The sequence below is a fragment of the Ctenopharyngodon idella genome, chromosome 24 (assembly GCF_019924925.1).
Source record: "Ctenopharyngodon idella isolate HZGC_01 chromosome 24, HZGC01, whole genome shotgun sequence".
Taxonomy (NCBI): domain Eukaryota; kingdom Metazoa; phylum Chordata; class Actinopteri; order Cypriniformes; family Xenocyprididae; genus Ctenopharyngodon; species Ctenopharyngodon idella.
In genome coordinates, this window is record NC_067243.1 from 3,058,743 (window position 1) to 3,085,711 (window position 26,969).

Consider the following 26,969-nt stretch of genomic DNA (forward strand, 5'->3'; position numbering starts at 1 on the left):
TTAACTGAGGCATTGATTTTACAGCATTGAGCAAATTCAAACAATATGCATTATCGTGCACATAAAATGCATTTTTAATCCACGCAGACACCAAAATGATCATGTTTTTCAATCTAATTCTTTTTGTGAGGCCTGCTGCATCTAGCTTTCAGCTGACTGAAAGTGTAAAATACTTTTGTGGATGGCCCTGTTGTAATACTACCTCACAACTACAGAGTTTTGTTTTGTTTTAAATCTTTAGTGTCCTCTACACTGTAAGCCTATACAAGTTGATTGAAGTTTATGGAAACTCGTTGCCCTAAAAAAGTTAATTTTGTCTTGTTGAAAAAACAAAACATTTCAAGTTGACTGTACTTAACATTTCAATAACATTGCATTAAAACTGTTATTTCAATGAACTAATGGTTTTTAATTCAATGCTATTGAACTTTGCCTTTCAACTCCTTGCCCAAACTTAACATCACTCTCTGAATGAAATTCAAAGTGTTGATTATGTACTTTGGTTTGTCCAGGTGCAGGGCATACATCAAACCAAAAACAAGACACGTGGTCAGGGGTATGTTGTTCATTACAACATTCCCCTCCAAGACAATTCACACAGAGGATGGATAGATGGAGGTGTATCACAACATCTGTTCTTCTTAAGGACAGAGTCATGTCCATCTTTTGATTGATAAAGACTGCATTAGAGGTCCACCAACTGCTGTCTGAATATAACAAGACTGGAAGCATCCTGCCCATCTGGAAGGTCAGGTAGGTAGGTGACCTCCACTTTCCTTGGTTTCTTAATGTTCTTGTTAGGTGGATCACTGCTGGTAGAGTATCTTCCTCTTTTCCTCTGTGTGCCCAAGGCTCTTCATTTTTGATCTGTAATTTTGTCTTTCAAACTGTTCGTCCACCCACAGAATCCAGAAGGTGATCCTGGTTCTTGAAGACAGGGGTGAGCATCCACCAATGCCTTTTTCAACAGCTCGTAGATCATCAGCAGTGGTGTATGCTTTGAAGGAGTATCTCTGCCAGTTTCTGAAGAATGTCATGCTTCAAATCCTTTGTCACTTTTAGGTGCGTTCCATCCTTCAAGTAGATTAACATTTATTTGATGCAGCCTATATTCAACATCGACCATGGCCATGGCCACATATTAGGTCATGGCATTCTCTTTTCCTGGGGTGATTTGGAGATCAGTACTTGGAGTATCACTCAGTATTTCACTTGATGTCTGCATTTCACTTGATGACAGTGCCACCAATTCAATCAGTTCATGATCAAACTCAGGATCTCGAAACTGTAAAAAGTAAAATTATACTACAGTCCCAGAGTGTTTTTGAGACAACTAATCAAATCTTCAACTGAGCATGGCTTTGAAGTCAGTGTGATTTTTCTGATATCAGCTTCTGTAAGAATAACTCTCAAAATCATGGTTTCTTGAGAAGCCATCTGGAGGGAAAATACAAAAGAGAGTTAATTTAGCAAAGGATAAAACACCTCAATGTCACCTTCAGTTTAGCTCATAAGAACGAAGGAGCTCAAAATACCATGATTTCATGACTTTGCACACAAAATGTACCTCTGTGTCCACCGCAACAATGTGAGTAATTTGCTTAAAATCAGGTAGCCCTGAACATGATCCAGCTGAAAGTATCATGTCTGCCTCAATCCCATACAGACAGATTTTGCAACAAGCAGTGCTTCTGTCTGAGGAAGTTTTTGACCAAGTTCTCTCTGAATGTTTTCTGGGAAGGTGGTAACTAACACTGATGTAACTTTAGCCACTTCCACATCCAGCTTGAAAAAAGAATTGCAGCCTAGCTGATGGCAAAGAGCCCTCTGGTGTTTCAGTCATGGCAACATTCTTGAAGTTCTATCGCAATTCTGTCTTCTAACGATTCTAATCGATTCAGAAATTTTAAAAATTGATGTTCTAAAGCAGGGGTAGTGAACTCCGGTCCTGGAGAGTCACAGTCCTGCAGAGTTTAGCTCCAACCCTGATAAAAACTCAGCTGCTTATAGCTTTCTAGCAACCCTTCAGACCTTGATTAGCTTGTTCAGGTGTGTTTGATTACGGTTGGAGCTGAACTCTGCAGGAATGCGGCTCTCCAGGACCAACGTTAGCCACCCCTGTTTTTAAGGTATGTTAATAAGACGGCAACTGAGAGAGCTGGGCAGTTTAAAGAGTGCAAAGACTTGCAACGGGAAGCAAAAACAGCTCCTGTATCTTAAGCAGGGTTGGGGAGTAATGGAATACATGTAACGGAGTTACGTAATCAGGATACAAAAATCCAGTAACTGTAATTCGTTACAGTTCCATCAAAAAACGTAGTAATCAGATTACAGTTACATTTTGAAAAAAGGGGGGATACTATCAGGATTACATTCATTTCATTTAAAACTAAATAAATCATTGTTTTGCCATAATAACACGTATTAAGCACGTATTGGTTCTGTTGCCAGTGATGACTCGCGTGAGCCACCCGCTGGTGCATGCGCAAATAACACCCGTCTACGATCTCCTCAGACGCAGATTGAATCACTGCTGCTAGTTGAAACGATGCTGCCTGCAGGGAAAAACGCTTTCAATTCATGGAAATTTCACTGCTATTTTATTTTCAAAGAAGAAAATGCAAACGACATGGTTGTACAGTGCTCTGCCTTCCAGCTACGAAAACACTTTCTTTATCAAAGGACTAAAACAATAATCTGTAATACCATACTGTAGCCACTAGATGTCTGAATAGCCCTTTACACACACACACACACACACACACACAGATAGATATATATATATATATATATATATATATATTCAGGGCTGTGTGTTCCCAAGTTGTGGAAATGAGACATGATTGCTTAGTTTTAATAGTTTTTAAAAGTAACCAAAATGCTAAACATTAAAATTAAAGCAGAACAAACATTAACAGAAATGTTTGATCTGAGCTTGTTCAGTTTGGTTATGATCTGATGTGACTTTTATATTTTTAAGCTCTCAACAACAACAATGATAATAATATTGCAATAGATAATTTATCAGATTTTTAAAATATTTTTATTGTTGAGACCCATTCAAAAGTATGGAACGTGTAAAATTTAAAAACTTTAAAATTGAGAAGAAATAATTAAAATTAAATTTAAAAATGCAATTTATTTACAGTAAAGTTTGAAGTAATCCAAAAGTAATCAGATTACATTATTTTCATATTGTGGTACTTGGATTACGTTACTGAATACTTTTTAATGAAGTAATTTGTAACTGTAACGGAATACATTTTTAAAGTAACCCTCCCAAGCCTGATCTTAAGGAATAGAAAATGGTCTTAAATAATGTATTGTTACCAGCACACGTCAAGCTTTTCTTGCGATCTTGCCACCTCTATGTGTACAGACAGATACTTTTCCACACGCGAGAAGCGCATTCAACATGCATGCGCATGCAGTTGCCGTGGTAATGAACAATATACTTGCTTGTAAAAGCGAACTTATTGTGAGGCTAAATCACTAAATGTTGACATGTTGTACAGCAGCGCGTACTATGCCAGCAGTCGGCTATTGATCGGAACCAGCTTATAATCACTGCCTTTGTCTCTCAACTTGATGCTCATATAAGCTTGGTCACACTTAATAATGATGAATAGACGCGCACGCTCACACAACGAGAGAACATGAAAGGCTGAGTGGAGGTGGCAACTGCGATGTCTAATGTCTCCACCAGGCTAGGTAATAATAATAACATGATTACAAGATTTGTATAATTTAAACTATACTTTACTGAATAATTCCCGAGTCCCGACCAAACGGTAGAAACAGTGCTTCCTCCTCTTCATTAAAGCGCCAGGTGAATAGTTGCCAGATATCACAAAAAAAGCCAAAACAAGCCTGTTAAAAACGCAATATAATATAACCATCATGGCAAAACTGTGCCATGTAAACAATAGGCTGTAACTAGTTTTACCAATTTCCTACAAAACAAGAATATTAGATTTATAAATTGATTGAAGTAGAACAATATCATACTTAAAAACCTAATTCAAGTTTAATTGCCCCTATGAGTATTTAATATCAGTCAATTGGGGGCACAGGTGCTCTTATATGTAAGGAGGGGGCTTCAGGGACAAAGGTTTGTGAACCAGTTTTAGATAAGCTGTTTCTGTGAAGGATCCAGAGGACATGCATGCATGATTCCTTCATTTTTTGGTTGAACTAATCCTTTAAATTAAATTAATCATTTAATTTCCTTTATTTTTTCACTTTAATTTAAATTTGACTTTAAATAAAATAAACCTCAATTTTTTAATTCAAATCTAAAATCAAATCTATGCATGAATCGAAAACGAGAATCGTAAATTGATACGAATCGAATCGTGAGATTCCAAAAGATTCCCACTCCTAAGGATCTACATCCTCCAGATTTATATAATTCCTTATATGTGCATCATTTTTGTCACCTGTGTTGAGCATCACTTGAGCATCAACCCAGCATCATCCGGAGATGTGATGACAGCTGCTGCTGCTGCTCACTAGTCTTCAACAGCAACTGAAACAAAGAAATCACTGTTTATGCACAGTTTTTGCTCTGTAATAATAACCATTTCACAATATCAAAATGTAGATTTACTGTAATGACCATTTTATTCAAGTCTGTATACTTGCTGACTGCTGTACAAGCAGCCTTGCCATATCTTAAACATAGTTTTGACCTTTTTTTTTGTCAAATAAGGTTTATCAGATTGGTTGCTGTGCCTATATACGGTTCAAACTTGGTGTGGATCCCTGCAGCGGTTCCAGAGTTATAAGCTGCTAAAGTCGCAAGGTTTGGATCTGACCTCCAGGGCTCTCTGAGTGGCTTCCCGGGCCGGGGAGGGCACACCGGTCCTGGCTTGATTCAGATTTGCCTGTGACTCCCCTTCTGGAGCGCGGGGCGTGGCTCTTTCAAGTCTGGCCATCACGGTGCTGGGAGGGGAATACTCAGAGGGCCTCTCCCTGACACTCCCCAGAGGGAGAGCCACGTATTGTGTGATGCGCAAGACGGGGAGGAACACTCTGCCCATTGCGGTCGTCTCCAACCGAGCAGTCACAAGCTCTAATCGACCAGCTCTAATTTGCCTCCTGCTAACCCCAGGCCTTGATGACCCGATGTTTTCTGACTGGCCGTAAATCTTCCCTGGCCCTGGGGAGGCGGCTATGGACTAGCAGATTCCGTAAGTTGGTATTGCGCTTATATGCGGCCAGGAGCGAAATATCTCTTACTGCCAGGGTGTCCGCCAGGGTTTGAGCAAAGTTCCCCCTAATTTGTCTTGCAAGGCCGACCGAAGCTGATGAAAATGTAAAAATGGGCATGAACAAAACAGTTTCAGCCTGGGGGGACAGAACGGCCGGATTTGCAATAGAATGGCAGTGTTCCTTATAAATGGCACGCAGCTGTGACCTTGAGTAAACCCTCCTACCAAGCGCTTTAAACAAAATCCCCCTGGCTTCCTGGAAGCTGTCCTCCTGTGAGCAAATCCTCCTGAATCTCAATAGTTGTGCCAACACAATCCCTCTACATGTATGCCCGGGGTGATAACTCTGATGATGCAATAGAACATGGGTATCTGTCTCCTCGAGAAAAAAAAAAATGTGTAGCCGTGGTCCAATGAATCTTGTCCGCCTCCGTTCTGAAAGATTGCCAGTGCATTAAAGGGATGCTGTGGCCTGTCTTCTGCATTATTTCGTTCGGTAGATTGACATTTTTCACCAGCCGCCCTGACATCGTTTTATCATAGTTAATTAGGGGAATGTGGATCACTGCATTCGGGAAGGTCTGGAAAGCTGCCCCTTGTAGATGCTCTAGGCTCTTACTCAGAATAACCGGGTTCCCTTAATCCTTGTTATTCAGACCGAACTAGAGAACCACATTTTGCGTCCCCAAATACACCGGGGTCTTATGTGGTAGGCCTGAGCCAGATTTGCCCCTGGATAGCAATCCACTTCAACTTTGTCATTGTCTATAGGATGTAGACGGCCCAGATTGGAGTGTCCCAGGAACAGAATCGGCCTAACTGGTGCCAGATCCCAGTTTTTATACTTGTCTCCATGGTGTTCATATCTTTTGTGAAGACTTTGAGCTGCCGTCTGTGCCTCTTCCTGGAGGCTAGTGACGGGTTCCCTTGGGATTTTTCTGCTCAACCACAGACACTTGAGCAAGTCGGGAAGGACCAGCCTGGTCCTCCACTCCTACCTCCACTTCCCCTTCCCAAAACATGAACAAGTTAGCCTCTGGCTCAGGGGACCACGTGAAACTAGGCTAACCCTGCTTCACCTCCTGAGTCCTCCTGATCAACCCGGCTAGCTGTTTCAGCTGCTTGGGGTTTTACGACGCACTACAGGAGCTACCGGGGGATCTGGAACAGTCACTGCCCCTCCCTGTGCACCTTCTCCTTGCCTAATTTGGACCTTTCCTGCTTTTGCCAAAGATGAAGGCAGTCCAGAATGGAGATGCATTACCTGGGCCTCCAAAGACTGACCAGCCCCCTCTACTGGCCGTGGGTTGACTACTCTACTAACTCCTCCTCCCTACTTGGGGGATCTCCTGTCATCAGCCTTGTGACTGCGGCGGTAGCTAATTTGATGGATTTTAAGTTCCAATGGGCCCATCTAATAGCCACCTGCCATGCCTCCTCCCAGCGAACTCATGAGGCTTCCAGGAGCACTGCTCTGGCCTCCTGCAAGGCCTCCCCATAATGGTCTTTCAAGATGTCCACCACCGTATGCAACTAATTTTGAGCGTTCCCTTAAATCAGCCTTTCCGTGTTTAAACTGAGAAGTGCTGGCTGAACTCCTGTCACAATTTGATTTGCTAAATGGACCAGGCAGGCCGGCTGCCAATTTTGATTGGCAGAGGCTTGAAGCATACGGGCATGATGAAAGGCTTTCAAGAAGTGATGCATGCTCCTAATCAATTTTTGGAAGTCCTGATCTGCAGATATCATGACAATGGAGCCTAGGAAGACAATGAGAATCGTTATCAGATAACAGGATATAATAATAATAATAATGACAACAACAAAAATAATTATTTCTCAGAGGCAAACCAGGAGATGCTAGACCTATCTGGGCCACACATCCCTCAAAGAGCCTGTCTGGGCTTGATTCACACTCCCACCCCATCCCTCCCTGAGGAAGTGCACGGGCTGACGCATGTTAGACTATACCATCCTCCTGACTAGGAGATTCTCCCAAATGGGCATTAGGCCTAAAATTAATCCATAGGGCTACTGTGGTTAGGTTTAGAAAGAGAATGAGTATAGGATTAGGTCAAAGTTGATCCAAAAATATAGGGTAAAGCACCCAAGGGCTAATAGGACTAGGTCTCCCCTCCACCGGGCTACTATGGGTAGGTTTAGGGTGGGAGTCGGCATGGGCTTAGATCTCAATTGATCCAATAATGCCAAATCCAAAGGTTAAAGAACTCTAGGGTTCTATTCCATAGGGCTACTATGGGTTGGGTTAGGAACCAGGTCTATTTATAACACCTGTGCAGGCATCCAATTGGGACGTAACGCCCCTCAGCGTGGACATCTGACGTGGACGTCCAAGCTGAGAACTGGGACGTCCATGCCGGGATTTGGACGCCATGATAGGACGTTCTTAACCGGCCATATCTCTGGAACAGCTCAGGGAAACATTCTGAAAATAAAAGACTTCCACCCCCTCCGAGGCTCTGGGCCAAGCTGGAGAAGGCTTGTCGTCCCCAGCCATGCTCAGATTCGCCCGCAACCCCTGAGGATGGCCAGTAGCCTAGGTTTGTCCATTGGTGATTTCAGTCATTAGTTTTTGGCTTCTATCTCAGGAACGCCGCAGGGAAAAATTCTGAAAATCGGGTTGATAGAAGGTCTCGGGGGGCTCTACGGAATGCGATCGTCTCTGAGGTCAGGGGCGGTCAGGTTCGGGAGTTACATAAAGAAAAACTGGGAAGGAGTCACTGATAAAGTGAAAGGTAGGCTTAAAAATGGGAGTGGTTAACAACAAAAATGTCATAGAAAGGGAAGAAAAAATGTAAACATTAAATATATAAAATATAAATAACTTTTGAAAACATGAAATTCAGTTTGTTGAAAATTTTATTTTAGTATTGTTGCACACATTAGTACAGTAAAACAGACTTAAATGGACCACTTTAAAAAGGGTTTTGTTCTTTGGTAACTTTATTTTTTCATGCTAAGGTTGACAGCATGGAATTGTTCTAATGCATATGCAGATATATGTCGCTAATTTGATTGTCTAATGAACATGCTGATGATACTTCCAGATACTTTCAGGTAAATGAAACAATGTTTACCTTGCACTACCAACAAGCAACCAATTCTATGTTGTTTAGCATTATAACATTTTTACATTTCTTTCTTTAAAAGTAATAACTATAGAAATACAGCAACAATATTTGTGTATCTTTTTTCTGTTAACTAAAGATTTAAACAGATGTTCATGAGTAGCATCACATCACATCACAAGGGATTTTAAACAGCTTCTTACCTCAGCATACCTCCATCACATCAATACTACCTCAGTTTTTATTAACTTCAACTATGCATTGCATTTTTTTATGTGCTGAACAGATGGCTGCACCTTTCTAAATATTTCTTCAGCTTTGAAAAGGAAAATAGGCAAAAAAAAAAAAAAAAAAAGTCCCCATTCGAGTCGATGTAGGAATTTAGAGATCGACTCGAGTCTGATGCTCAAACCCTCCATCATGGACCTCACGAAAGTATTATATGAAAGTCTTGAACTAATGAAACGTTATTTGGCAATTTTCTTTTTGAACCATTAGACAATAAATCATCTGTAAACATCAGAAGTCATCACAGGTAAGGAGGTACACGATTCATTTAGATGAATGGCTGCTAAAAACATTTTGTTTTTCCAGTTCATTTCGATTTGGATGAGAGGCTAATCATAGCACAATTGCTTCCTCTCTCAAGTGACTTTTCACTTGTATCTTGCCATTCAACTCGCACTTTAAGGTCTTCTGAGAAGACAATGATCTCTAAAATTGAATTCACTGGTGTAGCTGGTAGACTGTCATTTTAGAAAAAAGTGTTGTACACACTATATGTTGTAATATTTTATTAGTTTTCATTGTGTTCTTTTAAATATTTTCCCTTCAATTTTTCACTCACCTCCTCAGAGAAAATGTCACTGCAGTCCATACTACTATGAGTTATGGTTGTCCCAATGACAATACATGTTAAAATATATATATTTTATGTAAATATGTACACCTTTTAATAACGCTTACGATGGTAAATACAATATTACAATTTATGTACATTTTAAAGATTTATAGGCAAACCAACTACAACTAGATGTGACTCATTTTACATCACCTGAGAAGCCGAGGGCCAGCACATACTGTGTGTGAGAAGTGCTGGTAGATGTTCATGTTGTGTTAGGACTTAATGTTTAAAGTATAAGTCCATGTCCTGTACATGTCCTGTGCACTGCATCGTCCAGTGTATACATTACCCCATATTGCAGTATTATAAGGGATAGAAGGGAATGCATGACATAATATAAATGAGACAGAGATAGGATGCAATATTACACATCAGCCTATGTCATATTTCCCTCTATAAAGCTGACAAAATTAGCGACGTGAGTGTACACAGTGTAAAGCTCTGGGTTGCAGTTTGAAGAATCATATCCGAAACTGACCAACCCTAAAAGTTTCCACTCTTGAGAACCCTGTCCATGTGGAGGTGTGAAACTGGAGTCCGAGGAGACCGGTGGGAGGATGAGAATCCCTCCAGTGTCGGCAGGGCAAATGTTCGACTGATCAGCGTCTGCACCCTGTCGCCCACACAGCATGTTTTCAGACACACTAATAGGAAGACCATAATTGGCATATTGCTGCTCACAGTGAACAATATCCCCCAGCATCACGCGGCCCACACGTGCTTTCTCAACATTTCCAGTCTTCTGGTCAGGTAAGAGGGACCAGCCTGTCACCATCCCTTGTCTGGAGTCTTCTACTGTATCCTGAGCATTTGGGAGGCAGATCGGTTGCACATGTTCTCCAATACGAGCCTTGTCCAAGAGCTTCAGTATGGCCACATCTGAGTCCAGCACCAGGGGATCATAGTTTGGATGGAGAGTGATGGAGGAAACCTGGCCAATCAGAGATGAGACATAGAGTGAATAACTGAATATACACAAATATTTGACAGCTGAAAGGCCAGGGTATTTGGATGTTTCGTAGTTTAAATTGTGACTATAATTTTAAATGTTATATTTTTAGTATAAAATGTAGTAATAATGAACCATGAGTAGGTGTGTCCAAACTTCTGACTGTTAGTGTTTGTACAAACTGACCCGTAGTCGCTGCAGTCCTTTGGTCACTCTCAGATCACTGCGATACTGTTTGCCCAGCACTACTCTGATTTTGGCCGTGTCGAGTGGATATAATTTCCCCAGCTCTGTGACACAGTGGGCAGCTACAACCACACTACGCTGGTTCACCAGGGCTCCGCTGCAAACAAGCTGCCAACCATCCATGTCACTCTCTTCTTCCATCGCTTCGATGTTTGTTCCCTTTGTCCTCATCACACTTAACTTCCCTAGTTTGCTTGCAACAGGCAAACGGTAGATGGCAGCCAGCCAGGGCCAGTTAGTCTCTGCTGGGTTCTGAGGGTCAAAGTTCGTCAGCTTCCCACACACTGGCATAGAGAGAGAGAAGAGAAACTAAGAGAAGAAACAAAAGCAACGAATACTTGAAAGATTACAGAATATAACAATAAGAGCTTTGGATTGTGTGGATAACATGGAGAGCTTAATTTTGTTATTACTTCGCTACTTCATGGATGTTCTTGTGTTGACACTCTGATAGATGTGTGTGTGTGTGTGTGTGTGTGTGTGTGTTTGGCCCAGGTATTCCCTGTGTTGTGAACCACATGTCCCCACAAGGATAGTAATACCAGAAATTTTTGATGTTGTAAGGATATAATTCTGGTCCCCATGAGGAAAACAGCTTAAATGTGTGACTTTGTTGGCATTTACAAGAAGACATCTCAATGAAAATGCTTTTTGAACTTACTCAAGTACAAGTTATGTGGACTACCTTTATAGTGCTTTTAGGTTGCTGTATTTCACACAGTTTTGGAAGGACATGAGACTATCCTTTTAACTAAGACCGCTCCACCTCTTGCAGTGCTGTTTGTTTTGGGTCATGTGCGCCCTCACCTGGTGAACAAGAGACATGACGTCCACTCCACTTTCCCATCTTCAAACAGGTTCTGCGTGAACTTCCAGAGTGCTGGTAGTACGGTGACATGCACTCGTACTCGATGTGTGTGTAGAGATGGTGAAAGCCCTGTGGGAGCAGGGGGAGGCTGAAAGGGGTCTGGGTGGGCTGCACTTCCCTTAAGAAATTGGTCACACCAGTGGAAGAATAAAACTTATGCACAGGTGTTTTCCTGAAAAAGAGAGAGAGGGGGACATAACAAGGACATCATATTAGAAAAACATACAGAATAACTGAAATACAGTTTACAGTTTACAGATTACATAATCTTTGTTACTTGAAAATTCTGCTTTGGAAGGAATAAGAGAATTATATCACAATATTACATGGAAAACCAGTAAGACTAAACTTGTGTTGATGTAACAGTCTCTGCCGTCAGGAATGAAATAGTACCTGGATGGGATGTGAGGAGGAAGAACTCTCTGTTTGACCAGCACAGATACTTTGGGCTCTCGACAGGCTAAAGATAAGAATACAAACAAAACACAGCTTGATTTTAAATTGATCATTCTTTAAAAGCTTATGTCAGTACAGTATTTATGAAAATTCTGTAAGTTTCTAATATTCTAAAAAATATCTTGGGTTTCTCAAATGTGTGTTGTTAATGCAGTAACATTTGCCAGCAGTTATCGCTCTGTAACTCTCGCCTTGTTTCCCGTTAAAGCTAAGCATGGTTGAGCTTTGTCAGTATCTTGATTGGAAACTGCCTGAGAAAACTAAAGCCTCGTTTCCACTGAAATTACCCAGAACAATTTGTTCCAGGAACTTTTTTTCCCCCAGACCTGTTGCTGTCTGCATTTCCATCATGGTCTAAAGTACCTTGACAGGGTTTCTGCAGGTTTCATCAAATCTAATTTAATGCTTTTTAATGCCAATTTTTTTATTTTTAATGCCCAATTTATATATTTGTTACAAGTCGATAGATGACGTCATATGGCAATTAGAATATTCATTGTCATTAAGTTGCATTCGCATTCTGCCAAGTGTCAGCCCTTTAGATTTGTTTGCTTCTCTGCTGCTACTCTTTGTGCTCACATAATGTATTTTAATGCAGCCAAAATACCAATAAAACTATTTAATCTATTTATTTTTCTTTTTGTTGTCAGACAATATGAAACAGTGACTGAAACGTGGTCCGTTAAGACTACATGCAGGGCTCGACATTAAACCTTGTCATGTGCTTGTCCTATGGAGAAGTAAATCGGTCATTCACTTGACCAAAAAGTTGCTTGTCCAGAAAAAAACAGGATTTTTGTGTGTTGTAAATATAAATTTAATCTAAAGCAATATTTTTTTTCAGAATATTGCAGTTTTGACATTTAAATCTGCATATTTGTGATATTTATCCCATTTTTTTTTTTTTCAACCTTTATAAATTCTTAAATTTGATCAATAAATTTAATTAGAGTAATAACACACTATAGGGCTGTTACCAATCAAATTAAATCATTTACAAAAAAAAAAAAAATAATACAACTGCATTAAATAATGTTATGAGATTGTTTTAAATATTTTTTTGAAAATACAAATAACAAATGTTGGGGTGAAAATGATAGGAAACTGCCAGTAGGTGGCAGCAAGTGACCGTCTTAATAAGTGAGTCATTCATTCAAATGATTCGTTCAAACGGCTGATTCATTTAACAATGAGGCAGCTGTTTAAGAATGGGTCACTGAATCATTGACTCAACCGATTCGTTCAAAACGCTGAATCACTCAAAAACACGGTAAAGAAAACACGGTGAAGTGTTGCTGCGAGGTGCGCTATGGTTCTGCTGTGATGTTTATTTTAATTATTTTCACTGCTGAAACAACAAAAACAGTCAATATTCCTTCTAAAAATGTAAGTGACTTAATATTAACTACTTGTTAACTGTTGTATGAAATCAGTGTCACGTTTACAATCATGATGGTATTCAGGAAGACAGCACTCTTAGTCGTGTGATGTTGCTTAACTATATCATGTGTTATAAATATAAAAACTCCACATTTTTACCGCAGTATTTAACCGAGTTCTTGTGTGTGCTGCGCCCATTTGTTTCGATTTCTCCTGTTACGTCAGTCCATTATACATTATATAACCTTTTATCCACTATCGATCACCACTTGCACTAAATGTAATAAATGAACAGAGCAGATGCAGATAGCTGTGCGCCTGCGGCAGTACTGGGGAGTCTACTTGGACCGCTGTCCAAAACAGCGTTACAGCAATTTTGCACCGGCCGGAGGCAATTACCAAACTGGTTCCGCGTATCACACCAATGTTCATATTTTGCCTGTAGGAATAAAATTTAATGACTTTTAATGCCTTTTAAGGCCTTAATTTTTCGCAAAATCAATTTAATGACTTTTAATGCCGCTGGATTTCGCCCTCTAAATATAAGCTTAATAAAGCCTGAATCTGTTTGACCATCGGTTGTATTTTTTTAAACTCCATTGTTGATTTGAATAGCAAACAACTCTACTGCACACACCGCAACAGACTTTTAAAAATGGTGGTTGAAATAAAATACTGCGTGAACTCAATCAGCATGTTCAGTGCCCAAGTCCTACCCCCGAAATTTCCTGAACTTTGAAAAACTACTACCTTGTGAACAGCGACTTTATGAGGGGGGGACATTTTTACCTGGAACTTCATTTAGACCCTGGTCTCTGCAGTTGAAACACACCGAGTACCACCACAAAGTCCCTAGTTCCTGGGGAAAGTTCCTGCGGTGGAAACGGGGCTTAAGGTGCTAGTGAGGCCAACAGGAGCTGCTCACCCTGTGTGTCCTAATTCCTCAGTATAGTAACACTGTACACTATACTGTAAAAAGCACCATCATTCAGAGGAGAAGTTTTACTGAGGTCCTGACTGGTCTGTGGTCATAAACAATCTCAGGATTTCTTTTGAAAAGTGTAGTAACCTTGGAGTCCAGGCCACATTTGCCCACAGGCCTCTGTCTATCATGACCTCCTATATGATCCCCATTTCTACACCACTTTAGCACAGAGTATTTTAATGTGAAACTCTGTATTTTAGGATGTTATCACACATTGCAAGTTTCAATGTGAAAGTCCAACTTAACCAGACACTAAAGTGATCGGTACAGAGCAGAACCATGTCTGTTTAAATTATGTTAATGTCATTCTTCTCTTCTATGAGGATTAATTAGAAAGGATGTAGCTTTCTAGAGATTTTAGACCAATTTCCCTCATTTTTATCTTTAAAAGAGAGAAATTCTGAGATGCTCTCACCTCTAATGCAGACAGGCTGGGTGCCAGACCAGGTGCCGTTATTCTGACACGTTCTCCGTGAGCTGCCACTCAGAGCATACGACTGGTTACAGAAGAACTCCACTGTTTCAGGAATGAGGCCAGGTACAGACACATAGTAGCCTTGATACAACGGTGTCAGTCGAGGACACTGCCTTCCTTCACCCTCTGAGACAGAGAAGAGACATTGTAAGAAACAGTCTAATGAATGTGTACCATTGTGTTCATAGTGTTACAAAGAGCTACTTGTGGATATTCACCTCCGTTCTTTAGGTTTGTTTCTTGTTGCAAAAATTGTTCTGTTGTCTTTTCATTCACTGTATCCACTTCGACCTTTTCTGTAGGTGTAACCCTCGTTGTCACTCTTTCGGTTGTTGTGATCACTGTTGGTATGATTGTTGTGCTGTTATTGCCAGCAGCTGTTGGGAGTTCTTCAGTTTCTTTTTGAGGCAGTGTCCCCAAATTGTCTTCTATGTCATTACTATTTAAAAATTCAGTGTTATTCCCTCTGGGTATGATATCTATTTCATAAAGAATGTTTTCTTTCTCATCTTCAGTCAGGTTTAATATGGTGTATTGGGGTCCATGGGTTATTTTTTGTCCTTTGTCCATTTCGCCATCTTTGGTTTTGTCCTTTGCTGTCTGATTGTTGTCTATCAACACGATATCTAAGAATTCCATGCCCAAATCTTTTGTTGGACTTCCAACTTTTTCTTTAATATCTAGATGTCCATCTTTGTCAAGGAATTTAAGATCTTTATCCCCTCCAGTTTCTACCTTTTCAATTGTGTTAATGCTGCTATCAGCATCTTTATTTTCAACTTTAGTCTTTTCTTTTACAAAATTGCTCTCGATATCTTTGCCTATGTCTTTTCCCAAATCTAAATCAAGTCCTACATTCTCCTTTCCAGCGGAAGGCTTTTTTCCTCTATCTTTGTCTGGTTTTGACTCATTTTCTTTTTCTTCTGAAGTTTTGTTTTTGGTATGGCCCACTTCGTCTTGTCCGGTAGGTTTGTGTTTGCCTTTGTTTTGTTCATTATCTGCTCCAGGAATTATGTCCAGCTCTGTAAGTACAGGAAATTTAAAGGTTTAATCAAAGCACTGCACTACCAACAAACAGTGCACATGGAAATAAATAAATAAACAACCAGACCAAACATATAGTACATGCCAATGATAAATAGCAATATTGATTTCATGTAAAATACATTAGCTAAGTTTCCATCCAAAGTTGCACATTTAACTTATGCACAAAATTGAAATATCACATAAAACATTTGCGAATAAAGCACCATTTCCATCTAGCGAGATGAAGAGAACAAAATTGTCACTTCCTGATAAACTGGTGACAAATATCACTAAGAAAAATGTAATTTGCAGCAGTAGAAGAGGGGAACGCAGTCGTGTAAGACATTTCTGGGAGGTAATTGTAATGAAACGACAACAGACTTTGTCTAAAGCGTTTCAGAATGACCAAAACAGCATTTCAGATGCTGTGCAATGAGATCGGTCCACTGGTTTGTTCAGTTATACCATCCGATGTTGCGAAGTCACATGAATTTTTTGATGCGCATCAAGGAATTTATACTCTAAATGTGTTATCATAGTAGTTTATGGGCATGTTTTCTTATCGGAAAAAAATGTATCCACCTCAGTTGAGCACATAAGTTTTAATGTGCATTTTTATAAATTTATGCATTTCCATCCAGTGTTTTTTTTTTTTTATGCAATATTCAAAAATGTGCATACAAAAGGTAAATGGAAACATAGCTATTGAAGATCTTGTATGCATGAGAGCATATAGCAGGTAATAAGCAAAGACTAATGGCCATCTTGCCATCCGCGGATTTTTCAGTTCAGAACATCTCAAGACCAAGAGCTACCAAAGAAACAACAACTTAACTGACAATATTAATTAACACGCAGTAAATATTTTTTTCTAGCTAAATCATTGCATTTTATGAGTCCAGGTACCTTTGACACAGGTTGGTGCCGTCCCACTCCAAGTGTTGTTGCCCAGGCACGTTCTCTGAGGGACTCCATTCAGTTTGTATAGCTTATAGCAAAAATACTGTATAGCAATAAGTACATCATTTGGTCCATAAACAAGGAAGTGATCACCATGATCTGGCTTTGGAGGAATGCCGCAGTCGTGGTCAGGCACTGGTGAAAAGATACAGTCATGCTTCAACTGTTAGCAAAATCATTTTTAACATATAGATTAGAGGCTGCATATGATGGCTTTTTAAGAGAAACTTTGATTAAAACATTTTTTAATTGAATTTTCATTATTAAAATTATTGCCTTGCTGCCAGATCTATACCTTAAAATGAGTTTTCAGTTGCTCACCACACTGTGGAGTTGGTGTACTCCATGACCCATCCAACAGACAGGTGGCCATCTGGAAGCCCTTTAATGTGTATCCAGGGTCACACTGGAACACAGCACGTCCTCCAACCCTTACATCCAGATGCACTGTAGTCCCGTGGGCTGGAATCAAAGGCCTTCCGCATTCAAGCACTGAGAGATCATGCACATAAAAATCTTACATGTTTTGGTATAAAAGGTGCAACCTTATAAAATACATGGCATGGATTTTTCCTGTAAGAATAGAACAAATTACCATAGAAAGTTAATACATTTTAAACAAAACAACAACAAATCAGCTGAGATCTGACTCTATACCTAAACCCTTGTACTGTATATGGATAGGCATCCTGTTAAATGTTAAACTTTTTTCCTAGAAAAGACAGTTCTCACCATGTTCACATCTCTTTCCAGTATATCCAGCCAGGCAGGCGCAGTGGAAGGAGTGAGAGGAGTGTAAGATGCAGGTGCCATCATGCATACATGGAGAGGAAGTGCATTCTACACAAACAGATACAGTTACATGTCAGTCATTCAGTTCCATTAATAATACATGATGCATTATATAGACACACCTAAACATACTGTACACAACAGTATATAAATACATTTGTACAAAATAACAAAATAAGTTTTCTTGAGAGGACTTTGCATATAGAAATCTTGAATTATGTTATCCCCCCTCCCTCCACCCCCTTCATTTTAAGCATAAACTTACATAATATAGTGAGGTCTATGCCAGTGGGAAATATTTTGCTTGTGTCAATAGTTAATCAGACACTATTGAGAGAAAAGAGTTTCATAACCTCCAATACATTCATGCAGCTTATCTACAAATGCACACAGAAATCTTGAAATATGCGCAACAAATCCTCACATTCACACATCAGTCCACAAATAAAATGCATGCAACAAATCCACACACGCTCAATTCAGAAATCCAAGCGGCAAAAGAATGCACAAATACACTGTGTTTTTTGCTCACAATTAACAAATGCACAACATATCTAGTCTACATTTATTTAATGCACAAATACTGTAAATACTCAGCTGTTTCTAAAAACAGTATACTTACAGCATAGAACCTATTAGTTTAATATAGCTTACTGAGAGTTTACTTCAAAGTGTACTTTCATACATTAACACCTTCCCCGCCATTGACAAGATTTTCCGCCATTTATTTACAACGCTTCCCTGCCATTGACAAGTTATTCCAGCAATCCGTGTTTGGACTGTTATACAGTAGGGGGCACTGTTACACATCTTCTGAAATAGTACAGCATCTCCAGATTTTAAAATAAGTGAAGAAGAAGATCTGCGTAAAGGAGCGGATAGACGTTGCTTACACACAAATAAGCCAATGTGATCATCAAACATTTAACAGCATATGAATCAAAACTGACTAATGCTACAGTGAAAAATGTCAAACCCATAAAGAGGTATATGTGAAGCTTTGGGGGTGTCAATGGACTTGAACTACTGGATCTATGTTTTGATCATCATTCTAAATCCAATCTGGACGAGGTCTTTGACAAATCACGATTTTCTCAAAATCAAAAATGGCTGAAAACTTAAAAATAAAATGAGTTAATAAGTGAGCTAGAAGTATACAGCTAGTAAACTAACAGTATACCAATAAGTTCAGTTGTAGTATAGTTCACAGTATAGTTAGAAAGAAAATCGTTTTAGTTAAGCTGCGTCAGTAGCTGGAGGGAATGCTCTCCAAGTGTGACAACTGTCTGAAACCTGTTTAGAAACACAATCAATCTATTGGTTGACAGCACTAGCACAAGGACTTGTCCAAGCCATCACAAATCAGACTTTCCTACTAAGTAGACCATAGCAAAAACTGGAGTATGGTGAGCTATGCAGCATCTCATTCCTTGTCAAGGAACCGAGCTTACATACATAACTGTTACGTTCCCTGTCATAGGTTTACTCAATGCTGCGTCAGTAGCTGACGGTGTGGGAACACTACAGTTGATTAGGGGACAAAAATGTATGCATTGGGAAACTTAACTATGAAGGTTTTCCGAAGCTGTTGCAGCTGCTTCCAGTTGTTTAACCTCACTGATAAAACTACCATCTCTGTGGAAGGATTGGTTTGTTGTTGTTTTTTTTTCCTAGCACCCTTCTAATATGATAAAAGTGGCTCTCTGAAAACTATTGATTTGCACATCTGCATGTGAAAAGTAAGGAATTTGTGTCAGATTACAGTCTCCCATTATAGCTAACTTCTGATTGACTAATTTCCCAATCAAAGATTCTCCTATTTGTTCTCTGTGAATGGATGGACCTAAAACCCATTGTAGACTCATCTCTGAAGTGATCTTTCTTTTGGTGTATTGCCCATCATAATTTGTCCCTCACCCTCCAGACTATCGTTTAATCTGTTGTGGTCCATTCCACCATTGCTTGGCTGATCTGTAAATTTAGACATTTCTTCCTGTAGATTGATTTCCTTTTTTACCATATGTCAAAGTTCCACTGCAGTCTGCTGATTAAATCTCATTCTGAGAGTGTGATCACAGTATAGTTCCAAAACCTCATCCTCAGCCTTTCCGCTGAGGCCATCACATCACATCACATCACATCACAAGAAAAGAATCTCAAATGCAGTCATATTTTTCCATTTTATTGTTTGTGAAATATTGACTGAAATGTTAATTGTGTGAAGTCAGTGGTAATGGTGTCGAGCGTTAAATCCACTCCCATTAGGTTTGTGTCCAAAAATTAGGATAGATTTGGAAACTCCTGAATGCATTTATTTTGTCACCTTCCTCCAATATAGGGAAATTAGACTCCTGAATACAGATTTAGTCCATTGAGAATACTAAAAATGCCTGCAAGGTAGGCTGATTTTTGTCAGTTTCCATGTGGTAGGAAATGAACAGTGCCAGTTCAGGTTTATATGCTTTTAAATATTCAGTTTTAACACTTGCTCCAGAAAATGTTCCTGCATGAGAATGGAACAGTTGCCAATCATCTGTGCACTGTTTTGCTATGAAACGTGAATTCAGTGGTCTTGGCTTAATGAAGTTCACATCTGCTACTACCGCTTCCAACACATTGAGCAGGTCAGTTGCCATTCAAGTGCTTGACAATAAAGCATACAGTGAGTGGCTATAATCTTTGGATTTAAGTCTTGCTCGGGTGACAACTCTAATCTTGTGCCTAGTCATCGCTGAAGAACGCTCAATGCAAACAGCCACACAATTTTCCCAGCTCAGATGTTGTTCCACCATGAAAGTGTCCAACATTTAGAACATTTCCTCACCTGTAGCTCTTGTCAGTGTGTGGCTAACAGTATATAAATGTCTTTGTTTCATGATTTTAATAATAATAATTGCCAGCATTTCCATGAGGTCACTGCCTTGCTGGATGGATTCCAGCAGATCTTCCACATGAACCCATGATCTCATGAACCCCTTCTAGTATCGATCTTCTCCATTCTCTTACATGTAGATGTTGATCCTGAAGAGTTTGGGAGATCTCCTCTCCTTCAAGGGGCTGTGGAAGCTGATCACTCCCCTGTTCTTTGAGGGGTAATTCCACACTACCACTCGTCTCACCTCCAGCAGGTACCTTCATGGTCGGCCACCCCAACTTCTGTAGTCATTTCCTGATGGATTCCGAGGAGCGGTGTTCGACCACCGAGCATAAAGCAGTCACCAGCTCTTTCTTAAGCATTCCTTCTCTCCATATCATCTCTGCCTGATATAGCAGCTCCAGACCTTCATAAGTCTAGACGCCGCGGGTATTGAGCTTGATTTTGCTGACTGGGAACCAGGCCCTTGATGTTCTATTTCCTGGGTGGAAGCTGGAGCGGCTGGTGACTGAATTTCCTGTTGATGATCTTCCATCTGGATGGGAGTGGGAGTGGGATTAGGAGCTAAAGCGGCTGGTACTTGCATTCTCCTTAGCTGGTGCAAAGTATCTCCTCTTTCCTGGGGGAGAGTATCTTGTTTTTCTTATATCCTAGTCCGCAGTCGTAGTGCTGTCAGTGGATCGGGTTGGGAGGACAATGCTGGTGTCCATCTCAGCATTTGAAGCCGCTTTTTCAGTGCTTCAGTGGATCGATGGGGAAGATGTATTCTCAGCCTGTCCAAGTGCCTATGATATCTATGCATCTTTAGGATTTGAATCGTGGGAAAGCGCATGCCACAGTCCTTGCATGATGTTTTATCCTCGTGAATATAGGCACATGTGTTTTATTGATCCTAACAACCCTGTTTAGAAGTGAGCAGGACAGGATTGTGGATGTTAAAGGCATGAATATCATTCCTCACTGGGTCTACTAGCACCACTAACCACCGTTGCGAAGACTCCAAATAAAACTTGGAAAATTAAACTTGGGTCCTTACTGATTCTACTCTGTCCTGCTTCCTCGTACAAATTCTTCTAAATCTCAATATTTGAGCCTTCACTATCCCTTTGAACACGTTTATCACGATTGCTTTCCTCGTGTAGAAGCGCATATATAACTGTGAGTTTGAAGAAAACTTTAACCTCCAGTTTCCCCACCTTTTCAAAGTCAGGTCCCTTGTACGTGGTCGTGTCTAAAAAGTATAATTCCCTTTATCTTAGCTTTGCTTTAACTCTGATAGAGGGATGATGCTGATTCAGGACCCCTACAAACTCCTTGAATTCTCCCTCTGTACCTTCCCAAACTCCCCATATATCATCCAGGTATCTCCAATACTGAACTGGTAGTCTGTTGCACTTTGGAAAAAAACGTTTCTTCCCACTCTGCCATATATATATTCACATAAGCTGGTGTGAATTTCTTACCCACCTTTAGTTTCTAGATAGTATCATCCGTTGAGCTCAAAGTCATTTTAAGTGAGACTTAGCTCTAATAGTCTCAAAATAGTTCCTATCTTTGTCCGGATACCTTTCAAAACATTACTCCTCTGCCACAAAACCTCTCTCAGTTTCTATATTAGTGTAGAGGCTTTTGATGTACACTTAAAGTTTTGCCTACCTCCATATTCAGGACCTTCTGTAAAAAGTGGTACATGTCTTTTAAATAGCTTTTGTGTCTTGTGGAAAGTGGGTTCAAATAAAAATCAATTCATTCAGTCACTCCATAGCTCTCACTTCCACAGTCCAAGGCAATGAGGGAACATCTGGAAAAGGCCATGATGCCTTGTCTTTGTGTATTTTTGGTAGAATGTAAAATCTCCTAGCTCTTGGCGTAATCCACCCTCTCACATGCTGTGCTTGCCTCTCAGTTAAAAAGCCCTGTTGGCACAATCTATCCAGTTCCTCTCTAATAATTTCGATAAACTCGTCAATATTGGTTTATCCAGTCGTCTTTAAAATTCCTCACCCTGTAACTGTCGATTAGCTTCCCTATTGTATTGCTCCCTATCCATTAGGGTTAGGGTTCTGTCTGTTAATTTAACACCCGTGTTATATTTGTTGTCTTGGTGACATGGTGACAGGCTGGACTGTGACTGAGGGGTTTTAGCCTTCTTGAAATAAATTCAGTGCACAGCTGCAACCACGACTGCACAAACAAGCAACTTATACAGCTTATATTTGCACATTGGTAGTGGCACATTGTTAGTTGTAATGCAACTACACATGCTTTGTACTGAAAAAAATGACTCCATCCATGCAGCAGCATGACTGGTTTTCAACGAGCCCAAGAGAGCATGTCACACACTGGCTACCAGTTGTGGCTCACATCAAGTTCATGATATTGGTGCTTGCCTACAGTCGCAGGCTCTGTATCGTCCTACCGCCGCTCGCTCTTACGAGTCTACATGCCCTCCAGGAACCTGCGATCGGTACTTGACCAGCATCTCCTGGTATATCACAGAAAGGTACAAAATTATTTCACAAATGTTTTTGATCACTGTTGGAATGATCTTCCCAACCTTATCTGGACAGAATCCCTGGCAATATTCAAGAAACAGCTGAAAATTCAAAACTCATCTCTTCCATGAGCAATTAACTGCATCCTGCTGAAAAACTTCTATAAGTTTCGCTATTCCTTGATCCCTCCCTGTTCCAGCTTGTACTAGCAATACAAAGTTTCAGACATCGCTCACAATAGTACTTCTCGTGTTTGTTGCCTCCTTCAGATGAATCGCTTATCGTATTCTTCATTTGTAAGTCACTTTGAATAAAAGCATCTGCTAAATTAATAAATGTAATGAACTATATTCTTAAAGAGCATACTGATGATATTGTCTTTACTCTGTCTTACCTGAGCTCTCCTGGAAGGTGGCAAAAAACCCATCAAAGTTCTTGTAACCATCCGAGATGAAAAGAATGTGCAGGGAACTGCCAGTGCTTTTGATTGGAGGAGGTCGTTCATTTCCACAATAACGACCAATCACACGTGAGTTCAAGCTGTCTCCATCCCTCACTTCAACATAGTCATATTGACAGCTGTGTTCAAACTCCAAGCTGAGCATCATGAACCTGATATACAGAGAATGACAAGTTCAGGTGATTAGGATATGATTCAGGTGCCTGGATATGCAGTGATTTTGTGACGATTTACAGGTATAGTAAAGTACTGCAGACTGGAGAAGTCTGCTGCATTCTCCACAACCAAGCTCTCAGAATGACCTGCAAGTTCAGTAACAGATTTTGTGGGAAGGTTTGTGTTGTTGTCTGTTTTGCAAAAAGATCATTGTCGGCAAGGAGTTGTAATAAAAATGGAAAATAAAGGCAGGATCATGCAGTTCTTTTTAATCAAAATAAACTCAAAATTACACTTCTACAGGTTATCTGGAAACAAAAACAAGAGAAACAGAACAACCACTTTTTTAAGACGAGATCTGACAAAGAATAACTGAAAATGAGCACTATAAATACAGAGAGAAACACAAGGGACTAAACAAGGTAATTAACAAGACACAGATGAGACACATGAAGGCAAATCAAAAACCATTGCAACAGAAGAGCATGAACAAAGAAAACACAGGAATGCTCATAGGCTATTTGTTGTTATTCAAGCATTGAGTCCACTTTATTGGATCTGGGAAGTTCTTTCATCGGGTTTAGATTATCTTGGATCATTATCACTGGTTTTTAATAGGGAAGAAAAAGATTAATTAAATGTGACCCTGGACCAGTCATAAGTCACACGGGTATGTTTGTAGCAATAGCCAACAATACTTTGTTTGGGTCAAAATTAACGATTTTTCTTTTATGCCAAAAATCATTATGATATTAATTAAAGATCATGTTCCATAAAGATATTTTGTAAATTTCCTCCCGTAAATATATATTTAAAAAAATATTTTTGTGAGTGGATATGCATTGCTAAGGACTTCATTTGGACAACTTTAAAGGCGATTTTCTCACTATTTTGATTTTTTTGCACCCTCAGATTCCAGATTTTCAAATAGTTGTATCTCGGCCAAATATTGTCCTATCCTAATAAACCATACATCACTGGACAGCTTATTCAGCTTTCAGATGATGTATAAATCTCAATTTCAAAAAATTGACCCTTATGACTGGTTTTGTGGTCCAGGGTCACAAATATTTCTTATTGTGTCATTGTTTTTGTAGTAAGTTGTGCATGAGCACGGCGTCAAGTGCCCTGGTATTGCATTGCATTGCATTTATTTTCTCCCAAATCTTACTTTTTCATCTGTTGAAGCTCAAATACAGTCTCAGTATTATTCATCTCAATTTTATGTCTTTTAAACTACTATTTGATGATCTGGATTTGTCGTTTTCCGACCTGGATGTCAACCAACATATCGAGCTGCTAAATGCTGCATGGTTGGACGTTTTAATGTGACTGCTCCTTTTCAAGTTTTAAACCAAAACCCAGAACAGATCGGTGATCTGATACTCGCTCGCTAAGACAAGCGTGTAGAAAAGCAGTGCGAAAATGGAAAAAGGACAGACTTCAAACTTCATATGAGCTGTTCAAGGATTGTCTACTGGCTAACCAGAATAATACAAAGTCTGCGAAAGCTGTATATTTTTCTAATTTAATTTTAACAAAAGTCTTGTTTTCAGTAATAAATGATGTTTTAAATCTACCTGTAATAATATCCCTAATCCTTTAAATGCACTTTGTGAAAGCTTCTTGAGTTTCTTTGTTGATAAAATCGCTAATCTAAGACCCCAGGTGATATCCTCATATAATGATCCTTCTGTTTCTACTCAGTCGCTAGCCTCATGGGAGGTTTATGGTCCCATATCTCTACAATGCCTTACTGAAATTATTGCCACCTTTAAACCCTCTTTCTGCCCTCATGATGTGGTGCACCCCCGATATTTTCAATTGGTAATAGTCTATTGGCCCAGGTCTGTTATGCTTCCTGAACAAAAGTCTGTTCCTGCCTGCCTGAAAGTGGCCACTGTTACTCCTTTACTTAAGAAGCCTTCTCTAGACACAGTTTTAAATAATTACTAAACCATTTCTGTTGTACTGGGAAAATTTGTGCCAACTACAGTCATTTCATTTTTACACATTTTTTAAACATTCTTTTCACAGCACTGAATCTGCTCTGCTGAGAGTTCTAAATGATATTTTAGTTGCTACTGACGCTGGTGATTCTGTGATTTTAGTTCTTTTCAACTTGACTGCAGCCTTTAATACCGTTTCTCTTATATAGAGAATTGTATGTGGTGCTAAAAGGTTCAGTTCTTAATTGGTTTAAATCTTATTTATCTGACAGATTTTTTTCTGTCAGGATTGGCAATTTGAGTCTGAACTTCCCCAAAGATCTATTCTGCTATACAAACTTTATCAGCATGTCTGGATGTAGTAAAGCTTTAGTTAGTTTTTAACTTTAAACGATTCCAAGACTGACGTTATAGTTTTTGGCTCATCTGACAAGTTTGAGATCAATAACTCCATTCTGGGAAATTTGCCTTCGTTTAGTTCCAACTGTGTAAAGAACCTTGGTGTTTTCCTAGACAGTAGGCTAAGATTAGATAAACTTGTGTCCTCTGTTGTTGCTTGTAGCTTTTTCAGCTTTGCCTACTATCTAAAATTAAACATTTTTGTTTGAAAAATCTCTTGAGATAGCTATTCACACTTTCATAACCTCTCATTTGGATTATTGCAATTCTTTGTATTGCGGTATCTCCAGATCCTAGGTCGTTTGTCTTCAACTGGTTCAAAGCTGCAGCCAAATTTCTTAAAGGTTGCATATATGATCATGAAATTTTAAAAATGTGGTGTGGTGCTTCAATTCTTGTAAGCAGAGGTGGGCAAACTTGCAACTGGAGGTCCACTGTCCTGCAGAGTTTAGCTCCAACCCTGATAGACTCACCTGCCTGTAGCTTTCTAGTAATCCTGAAGACATTGATTGGCTGGTTCAGGTGTGTTTGTTTAGAGTTGGAGTTAAACTCTGGAGGACAGGACCAAGTTTGCCCATCCCTGCCCTGTTTTCAGTGTTTTCAACTATGCTCCTGAAGGACCCCAATCACTGCACATTTTATGTGCCTCCCTAATCAAACACACCTGATTCAACTCGCTAGAAGAAACTCCAGGACATGAAATGGGTGTGTCAGACAGAGGAGACTTTCAAAATGTGTCGTGTTGAGGGTCCTCCAGAACCAGGGTTGAGAAACACCGTTCTATGGCATCAAAGATGCATCATGCCTTTTGTGAATGTGCGCAGTGCTAAAGTAAGCCCAAACAGAAAGAGACAAAACTGCTTCTAAAAGTGAACCAGAGAAAGCACCTATAATTTGGTAAATTCTGAATGTGAAAATAAAAAAATCTTCACATCTATTGTCACAAATCAGTCCCCCAGTTTTACTTGTGACATTGTGTTTTTGCGTCAACATTCTGAAAGGATTTTTTATTAGAGCAAAACTGCTTCTAAGGAGTCTGTGACATAGCTCTTTATGGGCATTGCTTTAGCGCCATCAGCCAATAGACTGGTGTGAATTGATAGGGCCTCAGACCATGTGACTATTGACATGTTCTCCATTGTGTCATCCTACAGTGTTCCTACGAAAGGGAATAACAGAGAGCACATGCAAATAAACTGTGATATTAGTGGCTTAATTTATTCTAGGTGTATTCCCCCCTCAAATAGAATTGTCCCACTAGTTTCCTGACCAGTTTATTAACTCCCATAAAT

The 26,969-nt window shown here is 39.7% G+C and overlaps 1 protein-coding gene across 3 annotated transcripts in view; it reads right to left on the reverse strand.

Moving 5' to 3' along the window:
- Positions 1 to 8,075: 8,075 nt before the first annotated feature.
- Positions 8,076 to 26,969, reverse strand: part of pamr1b (peptidase domain containing associated with muscle regeneration 1b) — a 32,265-nt gene continuing 13,371 nt past the window's right edge. For 2 of the 3 annotated variants that reach the window (XM_051885223.1, XM_051885224.1), the window contains 10 exons: positions 23,108 to 23,325; positions 17,284 to 17,391; positions 16,873 to 17,043; positions 16,498 to 16,686; positions 14,784 to 15,587; positions 14,506 to 14,691; positions 11,663 to 11,729; positions 11,209 to 11,441; positions 10,342 to 10,685; positions 8,076 to 10,137 (listed from right to left, as the gene is read on the reverse strand). In XM_051885223.1, coding sequence (XP_051741183.1) covers positions 9,583 to 10,137; positions 10,342 to 10,685; positions 11,209 to 11,441; positions 11,663 to 11,729; positions 14,506 to 14,691; positions 14,784 to 15,587; positions 16,498 to 16,686; positions 16,873 to 17,043; positions 17,284 to 17,391; positions 23,108 to 23,325 — 2,875 coding nt within the window. In that variant the 3' untranslated portion in view covers positions 8,076 to 9,582. Of the gene's footprint in view, positions 10,138 to 10,341; positions 10,686 to 11,208; positions 11,442 to 11,662; positions 11,730 to 14,505; positions 14,692 to 14,783; positions 15,588 to 16,497; positions 16,687 to 16,846; positions 17,044 to 17,283; positions 17,392 to 23,107; positions 23,326 to 26,969 lie in introns of those variants that run through there. The other variant, XM_051885225.1, reaches the window with a different exon arrangement.